The sequence below is a fragment of the Phasianus colchicus genome, chromosome 30 (assembly GCF_987193195.1).
Source record: "Phasianus colchicus chromosome 30, bPhaCol1.hap1.1, whole genome shotgun sequence".
Taxonomy (NCBI): Eukaryota; Metazoa; Chordata; class Aves; order Galliformes; family Phasianidae; genus Phasianus; species Phasianus colchicus.
Window position 1 is genome coordinate 1,571,095 of NC_143465.1, and position 11,341 is coordinate 1,582,435.

At 61.3% G+C, this 11,341-nt stretch overlaps 1 protein-coding gene across 1 annotated transcript; it reads left to right on the plus strand.

Moving 5' to 3' along the window:
* Positions 1–22: 22 nt before the first annotated feature.
* On the plus strand, positions 23–10,788 carry LOC116238428 (CUGBP Elav-like family member 3). Its single transcript, XM_090126874.1, has 13 exons — positions 23–922; positions 2,730–2,812; positions 4,484–4,532; positions 5,082–5,210; positions 5,463–5,542; positions 5,860–6,003; positions 6,486–6,624; positions 6,890–7,039; positions 7,114–7,179; positions 7,770–7,868; positions 8,281–8,424; positions 9,045–9,177; positions 9,293–10,788. Exons 1-12 carry the CDS (start codon positions 778–780, stop codon positions 9,170–9,172), a joined length of 1,356 nt encoding a protein of 451 aa, XP_089983000.1. The 5' UTR covers positions 23–777; the 3' UTR covers positions 9,173–9,177; positions 9,293–10,788.
* Positions 10,789–11,341: the final 553 nt, after the last annotated feature.

An 11,341-nucleotide genomic window follows, 5' to 3' on the forward strand; every position in this document is an offset into this window, starting at 1 on the left:
GCTCCGGGCGGAGCGGCGGCTGCGGGAGAAGCGCGGTCGGGCCCCGGAGCGCCGCCCCCGGGCAGAGCGCAGCCCCCGCCCCACCGCGCCCCGTCCCCGGAGGAGCCCTCAGCCCCGGGGCCGCCCCTCCTTTGTGTGCGGCGCCGCCGTCACCGGCACCGGAGCGCCGGGAGCACCGAACCGGGCACCGGGAGCCGAAAAAAAGGGCACCGGGAGCACCGAATCGGGTAACGGGAACACCGGGAGCACCGGAACGGGCACCGGGAGCGCCGAACCGGCATCGGGAGCGCCGGGAAGACAGAACCGGAGACACCGGGAGACGGGAAAGGGGAACCGGGAATACCGGGAGTGGGCAAAAGGGGAACGGGAGCTGAGAAACGGGCGCCGGGAGCACCCGGAGCACCGGATCCAATCACTAAGAGCACCGAATCAGGCACTGGGAGCGCCAGGATCGCCAGGATTGGGCCCTGGGAGCACCGAACCGAATATTGACAGCACCGGGATCACCAGAATCGGGCACTGGGAATCGGGAAAAGGGCATCGGGAGCACCGGATCTGAGCACCAGCGGCACCGGCACCACCGGAACCAGGCAGTGGGAGCACTGGGAGCAGCAGAACTGGGAGCCAGAAGCCAGGAAAAGGGCAACGGGAGCAGCAGAACCGAACACCGACAGCGCCGGGAGCACCAGGATTGGGCACCGGGAGCAGCAGAACCGAACACCGGGAGCACCGGGAGGGCACCGGGCGGAGGGCGCGGCCCCGAGCGCCGGCGGCCCCATGAAGGAGCCCGACGCCATCAAACTCTTCGTGGGGCAGATCCCGCGGCACCTGGAGGAGAAGGACCTGAAGCCCATCTTCGAGCAGTTCGGGAAGATCTACGAGCTGACGGTCATCAAGGACAAATACACCGGGATGCACAAAGGTGCGGTGCCGGCGGCGGGGATGGGGAACGGGAACGGGGATGGGGAGCGGGCAGCAGGAGCTGCGCGCGGCCGTGGGGCCTGAGTGTGGCTCCTGGGCACTGGGAATGGCCCTATATACAGCCCTACATGCAGCCCTATGGACGGGTACAGCCCTACATACAACCCTATGGATAGGTACAGCCCTATGTACAACCCTACAGTATGGGTGCAGCCCTACGTACAGCCCTATGGCACGGGTACAGCCTTACGTACAGCCCTATGCATGGGTACAACCCTACATACAACCCTATGGATAGGTACAGCCCTATGTACAACCCTACAGTATGGATACAGCCCTACGTACAGCCCTATGGCATGGGTACAGCCCTACATACAGCCCTATGGCATGGGTACAGCCCTACGTACAGCCCTATGGCTAGGTACAGCCCTATGTACAACCCTACAGTATGAGTACAGCCCTACGTACAGCCCTATGGCACAGGTACAGCCCTACATATAGCCCTATGGCATGGGTACAGCCCTACATACAACCCTATGGATGGGTACAGCCCTATGTACAGCCCTATGGCACGGGTACAGCCCTACATACAGCCCTATGGGACGGGTGCAGCCCTACATACAGCTCTATGGACGGGTACAGCCCTACGTACAACCCTACAGTACAGGTACAGCCCTACGTACAGCCCTATGGATAGGTACAGCCCTATGTACAACCCTACGGTACGGGTACAGCCCTATGTACAGCCCTATGGCATGGGTACAGCCTTACATACAGCCATACATACAGCCCTATGGACAGATACAGTCCTACATACAGCCCTATGGATAGGTACAGCCCTGAGTACAGCCCCATAGGCCCACAGCCCCACAAGTAGCTCTGGAGCCTGAGAGCAGCCCCACAGCTGCAGTACAGCACTACAATCTGGGTATGATTCGCTTTTATGGGGTGGGGGTTGTACCTTATAGGGCCAGGGGTGCGGGTGGGCCCTGTGGAGCTCTGTAGGGCTGTGGTGGGGGTGTTGTGTGGGGCAGTGCCCGTATGGATGGTGTGGGGCGGAGGTGGTGAGTGGGGTGTGATGGTTGTATGGGGGTGCGACGTTGTGCGATGGTTGTGTAGGGTGAGATGTAGTGTGGGATGTGTGCAGCGGTTGTGTCAAGTGGATTGGGTGCGTGTGGGGTCTGGTGGTTGTGTTTGGGGTGTGCAGTGGTTGTACGGGGTACGATGGTTGTGTGTGGGGCGTGCAGCAGGCATCTGGGGGTGTTGTGGTTGTACGTGGAGTGTGGGATGGTTGTATGGGGCTGTGATGGTTGTATGGGGCTGTGATGGTTGTATGGTGTCTGATGGTTGTATGGGGCTGTGATGGTTGTACAGGGCTGTGCTGGTTGTATGGGGCTGTGATGGTTGTATGGTGTCTGATGGTTGTATGGTGTCTGATGGTTGTATGGGGCTGTGATGGTTGTATGGTGTCTGATGGTTGTACAGGGCTGTGATGGTTGTATGGTGTCTGATGGTTGTATGGGGCTGTGATGGTTGTAGATGGCGTTCAGGGTGGGTGTATGGGGGATGCTGGTTGTAGGGGTGCCCGGCAGTTGTGTGATGGCTGTATTTGGGGTGTTGTTGTGCTGTGAGGTCCACGCAGGCCCTGAGGCCGTGCTGATGGGCACCACAACTTGGGGGGAGGGGGAAGGATGGAGGTGGGGGTGGCGAAGGGCTGCGGGGACCCCACTACCACCCAAACTGCGGGGTGTGGGGTTGGGGGGTCTCTGTGTCCCCCCACCCAACACCCCCTTCATCCCCCCCCATAGGATGCGCCTTCCTCACCTACTGCGCCCGCGAGTCGGCCCTGAAGGCTCAGAGTGCCCTCCATGAGCAGAAAACGCTGCCGGGGGTGAGTGCCCCCCCCTCCCCCAAACCCATACACCTCCTTTGGGGTGTAGCATCGTCATCGCCCTCCCCCCCCCCCAACAATTTGCACACACCCCGTGGGGATGTGCAGGGATTCCCATCCCGATGCACACGTACATCCTTTGAGGGTGCACAGCACCCCCCCAGTGCCATGTGCACACTTTGGGGTGGCACAGTGACCCCCCCCCCCATCCCATATGAGTGCCCTTTCCCACTTATTACGCCCAGGGACCCCCAACCCTCCCCCCGCCCCCCGCAAAGACCTCTTTATGGGAGGGTGTAGTGGTTCATGGGGACAAATGCGGGGAGGGGGAGTTCCCAAGTGTAAATACTGGGGGTACACAGAGACCCTCCCCCCCAATTGGGAATCCCAAAACAGCCCCCCCAGGGCCAAAAATCCCACCAGATGAGACAACAAAAGAGGACGTGGGGAAGAAATGCCATTTATACGGGGGGAGAGCAAAGCATTTTGGGTGCACTCCCTTCTTAATTATGGCCAGGGACCCCTCGACACCCCCCTCCCCACAAAGACTCATTTCTAGAGGGGAATTATGGGGTCCTCAGATATTAATGGGGGGAGGGGGGGGGGAACCCCAGGGGGAGGTCATCACTCAATCCCCACCCCCATCGATCCCCCCCCAACTGTGTCCCCCCCCCGACCCCCCAGCCCCCGGGTCCCCCCCATCAGAGCCCCTTGGGATTTACCTTCTTTGGGATAATCTGGGGATTTGGTGGGGTTTATGGGGTGGGGGGGGTTGGGATTATTTGCATGGGGGGGGGCGGTTGATGGAAGGGGGGGGGATTAAGGGGCGGCACCGCCCCAGCAGCTGCCCCCAATGTGATGCTTTATGTAGAGGGGACCACGAATGTCACCCACTGTCCCCATCAGTGCCAACGGGGGGGGCTGTTATATGGGGGAAGGATTTAGGGGGCTGTTATACTTGGGGGGGGGGAAGTGATTTAGGGTGCTGGGAGCCCCTATTAGGGGCTCCCCCCCCCCCCTCCGTTTCTCCAGTTCCATCCCAGGATAATCCCGGGATTAAGGAGGATTAAAGCAGGGGGGGGCACCATCTGGGCTTTATGGGGGGGGGGGGGTGTTGTGGGGTTGGGGGGGGCACCTTCGCTTTCTGCGTGGGAAATAGGGGGGAGGGTGGGGTGAGATGGGGACAACGCCCCCCCCGCCCCTCCCCCACCTCCTTCAGCCGTAGGGGTTTCGGGGGCCCCCCAAATCCACCCCCCTCCCCCCCCCCTCCGGCCTTGTCATTGTTTATCGCAGCGCTGCTGATGTCAGCGCCGTTGCCAGGCAACGGGATGGGGAAATTGGGGATGAGTGGGCGGTTGCCATGGAGCACGTCCTCCCGTTGCCATGGTTACTGGGCATCTGCTCCCTGCCCCCCCCCCCCCACGTTGCTCTCAGGGGGTGGGGTCAACCCCCCCGGCCCCCCTCCCCCCCCCCCCCCCCTCCCCAGTTAATGGTGTGTGTGTTGCAGGGGGGGGGGTTGGGAGGGGGGGGGAGGTGGTCGTTGCCATGGTGCCCGCTGCCTGGTAATGGGATGCAGGGCAGCATTGCCATGGTAATGCAGAGCATCTTTGGGGTACCCGGGGAGCTTTGGGGGGGGGGCTGTATCCCCATCGCTCGCTGTGCCCCCCCCAGATGAACCGCCCCATCCAGGTGAAGCCGGCGGACAGTGAGAGCCGAGGAGGTACCGCCCCCGTGTCCCCAAACGGGACCCCCCAAAGGCCACCCCATGTCCCCCACGGGGCTGGCGTCAACCCCTGCCCACCCAGGAGGTCCCCATGCCCCCAGTGGGGGTGGCCATCCCCATCCCCGTGTTGTTTGTCACCGTGTCCTCATGTCCCCCACACACGTCCCCACGTCCCCTCCTCCTCTGCCCCTGTCCCATGGGGGGGGTGGCCCCATCCCTGTCCTCCTCCCGTGTCCCCATCCCATGGGTGTCCCCAAGTCCCTGGGGAGGCTCCAGCATGGCACTGTCCCCATGTCCCCAACCTGCACCCAAGCAGCCCCACGAGAGGTGTTCCCCCCTACCATGTCCCCATCCTGGGGGTCTCAGCCTATCTTGGTGTCCCCATGTCCTTGGAGGGGGGACACTTGTCCCCATCCCCATGTCCCCAACACCATCCTGGTTGGGTCGGACCGGCTGTCCCCACACTGTCCCCATCCCATGTCCCCATCCTGGCCCGGTGAGGGGGTGTCCATCTCAGTGTCCCGGTGTCACCACGCTGTCCCGCAGAGGACCGCAAGCTGTTTGTGGGGATGCTCAGCAAGCAGCAGGCAGACGAGGATGTGAGGAAGATGTTTGAACCCTTTGGGACCATCGATGAGTGCACAGTGCTGCGTGGCCCCGACGGCACCAGCAAAGGTGTCACTGTGTGGGGATGGGGACAGGATGGGGTGGGGATGGGGTTGGGGTGGGGGCAGGGGTTGGATGGGGATGGGGATGATGATGGAGGTGGGGACGAAGATGGGAATGGGGATGTGATAGGGATGATGAGAGTGGAGTTGGGGATAGGATGGGGAGGGGGATGGGAATGGAGATAAGGGTGGGGACGGTCAGGGTGTATTGGGCTGGGGAGGGTCCAGGCATTGTCCCTGCTGACCCCACTGTCCCCAGGCTGTGCCTTCGTCAAGTTCCAGAGCCATGCAGAGGCCCAAGCTGCCATTGCTGCCCTCCATGGGAGCCGCACTCTGCCGGTGAGGGCCACCAACACACTGCCACCCCAACCACCCCACTGCCCGCCCCATTTGCCACCGCCAGCCCCACCATTGTCCCCCTGATTCCCACCACCGTCCCCATTGTCTCCATCACACCCCCTGCCCCTTTTGTCGTGATTCCCATTATCCCCACCACGCTTCCCATTATCCACCCCAAAATCCCCACCATTGTCCCCACCGTTATCTCAGTTCCATCCTCCCATCACCCCCACCATCCCCCCAGTTCACCCCACCATCAACCCTCCAATCGACCCCTCCCCATCCTATCTCTCCACGCTGTCCCCATGTCCCCGCAGGGCGCCTCATCCAGCCTGGTGGTGAAGTTTGCGGACACGGAGAAGGAGCGGGGTCTGCGGAGGATGCAGCAGGTGGCGAGCCAGCTCGGCATGTTCAGCCCCATAGCCCTCCAGTTCGGGGCCTACAGCGCCTACACACAGGCGGTAGGGGGGCATGGGGATCGGGGGGACGTGGACCCCTGGGTGTGGGGTGAGGGCATTGTATTGTGGGGTGGCGGCCAGAGGGATGGCCCTACACGGGGTCGGGGCAATGGGGTTGGGGACATTGGTAGAGGATGGTCCCGGAGGGCTGGGATGGGACATGGGGTGAGGTGATGGATGCCCATGGGGTGGGGTGGTGGGCCCCTACATTCTGAGATGGCTGTACTGCAGTGATGGGCAGCAGGAAATGGTGGAACCCAGCGATGTCAGATTCCGTAATCCAGGATGGGGTCACGGGGTGAAGGGGGGAAAAATGGCCCCATGTGGTCCGAGATGGGAATGGGATGCTGTGAGGAGACACTGGGTTCCCAAGTTGGGCATTGTCAACCAAATGGGTGACACCCACTGGGCCATGGGGTCTCATGGGGACAACACTTGGAAGGGGACCCCGGTGGCCGTGCGCGGTGCCAGCTCTGTCCCCGCAGCTGATGCAGCAGCAGGCGGCCCTGGTGGCCGCCCACTCGGCCTACCTCAGCCCCATGGCCACCATGGCCGTCCAGATGCAGCATATGGGCACGGTCAACCCCAACGGGCTCATCGCCACCCCTCTGCCCCCCTCCTCAGGTAGGTGGCATTTGGGATGTGGGGACATCAGGAGTGTGGGGGTCATCTGGGGTGGGGGATGTGGGACGCGGGACACAGGGGGTTGGGGACATCAAGGATAGGGGACGCTGGAAATGGGGACACTAGGGTTGGGTCCATGTTGGATGGGGATCCCAAAGATGTGTCCACGTGGGATGGCGATATGGTGGCCACCAGAGGATGGATCCACCACCAGATGGGGACAGCGCGGTGCCACCGCCAGGGTGACGACCCCGCTGTCCCCCAGGAACCAGCACGCCGCCGGCCATGGCTGCCACACCAGTCCCCGCCATCGCAGCCCCATTGAGTGTCAACGGGTACAGCCCCGTGCCCGCACAGCCTGCAGGGCCGCCCGCCCCCGAGGCCGTCTACGCCGGAGGGGTCCCCCCGTTCCCAGGTACTCACCGCCCCCCAGCTGCCCCCTTGCTGCCCCCCACCTCCCCTAACGGCCCCCCACTCTGTCCCCCCCAGCCCAGAGCCCCGCTGCCCCTGCGGACCCCCTGCAGCAGGCGTACGCTGGCATGCAGCACTACACAGGTGGGGGCACTGGGGGGAACTGGGAGGGACTGGGAAAGAGTTGCACTGGGAACTGGGTGGGGATTTTGTGGCGCAGGTACTAGGAGGGAACTGTGTGACACTGGGGGCACTGGGAGGAACTGGGGTGTACTGGATGGGCTGAAAGAGTACTGGAGGGGGCACTGGAAGGCACTGGGATGGCACTGCATGGCACTGGGGGGATACTGGGGGTTACTGGGAGCCAGTGGGAGGGCAGTGGTTGACACTGGGAAGGCATTTTATGGCTCTGAGGGGCACTGGGAAGCATTGGGAGCACTGGAGGGTGCTGCGAAGGCATTGCATGGCATCGGGGGGGGCACTGGGAGGGCGCTGGGTGGCACTGGATGAGCACTACGTGGCACTGGGGGGGCACTGGAAGGATACTGGGGAGAGCTGCATGGTTTTGAAGGGCACATCTATAAGGGACTGGGATGGCATTGGGGGAAGACTGGAAGCACTGGGGGGCACTGGGAGTACTGGGGGAGCTCTGGTGGTACTAGAGGGCACTGGGACGTACTGGGAGGCACTGGGCTGTACTGGGCTGTACTGGGCTGATCCAATTTCCCCCACAGCCGCCTACCCTGCCGCCTATGGGCTGGTGAGCCCAGCCTTCGCCCCCCCAGGGCCACTGCTGGCCCCCCCGCCCCCTCCCCAACAGCAGCAGCGTGAAGGTGAGGAACTCCCCCAAGCCCTCCTGCGGGCCTCCTGGGAACCTGAGACCCCCCTGGAACTCCCTCGAATCTCCTGAGACCCCTCAGGACTCTCTGAGACATTGGGACACCCCAGAACCTTCCTAGGACCCCACAATCCTGGGACCCTCTCCAAGTCCCCAGGACTCCCCTATGACCTCCAGGACTCCTTTGGGACCCCCCCCCCCAGGACCCTCACCCAATGGAGCTGTGCTCAGGGTGCCCATAGCCATAGGGGAGCCACGGAGCAGTGGTTTTGGGGTCATCCATTGGAGTCTGTGGGTGCCCCATAGGATGGGTGCCCCATAGGATGGGTGCATGGGGTTGGCTTGGGGTTTGGGGTTTTTTGGGGTGCCCCGGGCCTGTGCCCACCATGACGCTGCTCCCTCCGCAGGCCCCGAGGGCTGTAACATCTTCATCTACCACCTGCCCCAGGAGTTTGCTGACACCGAGATCCTACAGATGTTCCTGCCCTTCGGCAACGTCATCTCAGCCAAAGTGTTCGTCGACCGCGCCACCAACCAGAGCAAGTGCTTCGGTAGGGACATGGGATGTGATGGCTGGAGGATGGGGACACTATGGTCAGAGTGTGGGGGCATCATAGCCATGGTCAGGGCATGGGGACACCACAGATGGGGTCACCAGGGCCAGGAATATGGGGTCACCATGGCCAAGACATGGGGAAACTGTGGTTGGAGTATGGGGACATCATGGTAAGAGGATTGGGACACTGTAGATGAGGACCCCATGGTCAGAGACAAAGGGACATCACAGATGGGGTCACCAAGGATGGAGACATGGGAACACCATTGTCATAGCATTGGGACATCATAGATGTGGACACCATGACCAGGAATATGGGGACACGATGGCCAGAATATGCAGACATCGTGGCTGGGGCTTCACAGATGGGGTCACCATGTCCAGGGACACGGGGACATCATGGTCAGAACATCAAAATACTGTGGGGACATCACAGCTGGAGCCACCAAGGCCAAGGGGCATGGAGTTATGGTAGCTGGGGATATCATGGGCCAACTGCAGGGCAGCAACACCTGCACACCATGACCGTGTCCTCGCTGTCCCCACGTCTCCGCTGTCCCCACATCCCCCTTGTCACCACCATCCCCATTGTCCCCATGTCCCTGCTGTTCCCAGGCTTTGTCAGCTTTGACAATCCGGCCAGTGCGCAGGCGGCCATCCATGCCATGAACGGGTTCCAGATCGGCATGAAGCGCCTCAAAGTGCAGCTCAAGAGGCCCAAAGACGCCAACCGGCCCTACTGAGCCCGGTGAGACCCCCTAACAAACAGCCCCCAGACCCCTAACAGCCCCCCAAACCATTTGGGGTCCCCCCCTCCCCTCCGGGCCCCACTTAATGCCCCCCATCCTCTCCTTCCTCCCCAGGTATGGAAGTGCAGCGCAGCACCCATGGGTGACCCCGACGGTGGAGCAGCCCCCCTGGGGTGGGAGGTCGGTCCTGCCGGAGGGGGCACACAGACCCCCATATGCTCAGGAAGGATGGACCCCCCCCGGCAGGACCAGATGGATCCCCCCTCCCAGTCCATCCCAGTCCATGGGCTGAGGAGGGGGACCCAGCAACCCCAGCACTCCCCCCAGAACCCACTGCCCTATTTCGGGTAGAGGCACTCCATTGCCCCCCAGGTCCCCGCTTGGGGTTTCTTTCTCACCAAACAGGACCAAACCCAGCCCCAAGCCGGGGATGTGGGAGGCACCTCACGTTGGGGGGGGGGACATGGCCACCTCCCCCTGTCCCCCCAAATACCACCCCATGGGTGGCTGCGCCAGGGCAAGCGGGACCCTCTCCACACATACACTGCCACTCCGCTCTGCCTGGCCCCCACCTGCCTCAGTTTCCCCTTTTCTATGGGTTCCGGGGGCTGCACCCCCCAGCACGGCCACAGCTGTATGGACACGGAGTGGCTGCACATGGGCTGCGCCGGGATTGGGATGAACTGGGATCAGGATCCTCCAAGATCAGGATGCACTGAATTTGGGATGCGGTGAAACTGGGATGCACCGAGATTGGGATGCTGCAAAATGGGGATGCAACAAAACTGAGATGCTGCGAGTTTGGGTTGCAATGAAATCGGGATTCCGTGCTATTGGGATGCACCAAAATACAGGATGCACTGAATTTGGGATGCAGTGAGAATGGGGTGCACTGAAACTGCCGTGTGCTGAAGTTGGGATGCGGTGGGATTTGGACGCGTCAAGTTTGGGATGTGCCAAATGTTGGATGCAGCAAAACTGAGATGGAGATGCAGCAAGATTGGGATGCATCGCATCTGGGATACGGAGAGATCGGGACGCAGTGAGATTGGGATTTACTGATGTTGGGTTGCATTGATATCGGGGGATGTGCCAAGATCAGGATGTACCAACACTGAGATCAAAATGCACCGAGATTCGGATGTACCAACATTGGGATGTACCGAATTTGGGATGCGCTGAGATTGGGATGCGCTGAGATTGGGATGTGCTGAGATTGGGATGCGCTGAGATTGACACCTACCAAAACTGAGGTGCAGGAAGATCAGGATGCTCTACGATCAGGATTGCGATTGAGATTGGAATGCACAGAAACTGGGATGGATCAACATTGCGACGCACCGAGATCGGGATGCACCAAAACTGGGGACGTACTGAGATGGGGATCCACCACCATTGGGACGCACGGACCTCGGCCCCACAACCTCTCCCCCCCCCCTCTCTCCCCTCCCCCCGTGCCCCACAATCCCGGACCCGCAGCCCAACCCGGCCCGAGCGGCACCGCGGGGCCCCCCCTGTAGATAATCCCGTTAGCGGCACCGCGGGGCCGCTGCTCCCCCTCCCCTTACCGGGGGTTTGGGACCCGCTGAGTCGTTGTGGGGTGGGACGGGTGGGGGGCGGGTCGGCGGTGGGGGGGGGGGGGGGGGGCGGTGGGGGTGGGCGGACCCCCAGGAGTCGCCGTCTGCGGTGGCGACACCGGCGCTTAATTTATTTGCTATTTATTGCGATTCCTTTGGATAATTTAATTTTTTTTTTTTTTCCTCTTCTTTTATTTTTCTGTCTAAATAAAAGTTACCAAAAACAAAAACAAAACGAAACAAAAACAAACTAAAAAAAATCCCGAATGCTGGATCGTCCTTTTTGTAGGTTTTTTTTTTTTTTTTTTTTTTTGGTGTTTCTTTTTCTTTTCTTTTTTTTTTTTTTTTTTTTTGTGGGCTTTTTGTAGGGTTTTGTGTTCGTCGCCCTTTGCAGCGCTGTCGGATCCGTCAGACGGCGCTGGGGCCCCGCGGCGCTTCCTGACCTACTTACACAGCGCTGCGCTTTCGGTTTCCTTAAGGAAAAAGGCAAAAGAAAAAAAAAAAACCGACCCCAAAAAGCCCAAATCTCACCGAGGTGGAAAGCAATGGGGGGGTGGGGGGGCGGTGTGGAGTGAAAAGGGGTTCC

Excerpts from the sequence above, each read along its gene's own strand:
- LOC116238428 (XM_090126874.1), top strand. The coding sequence starts at position 778 with ATGAAGGAGCCCGACGCCATCAAACTCTTCGTGGGGCAGATCCCGCGG. Across the intron at positions 5,543-5,859 it reads ATGGGAGCCGCACTCTGCCG|GGCGCCTCATCCAGCCTGGT; the intron begins GTGAGGGCCACC and ends ATGTCCCCGCAG. Across the intron at positions 6,004-6,485 it reads ACAGCGCCTACACACAGGCG|CTGATGCAGCAGCAGGCGGC; the intron begins GTAGGGGGGCAT and ends CTGTCCCCGCAG.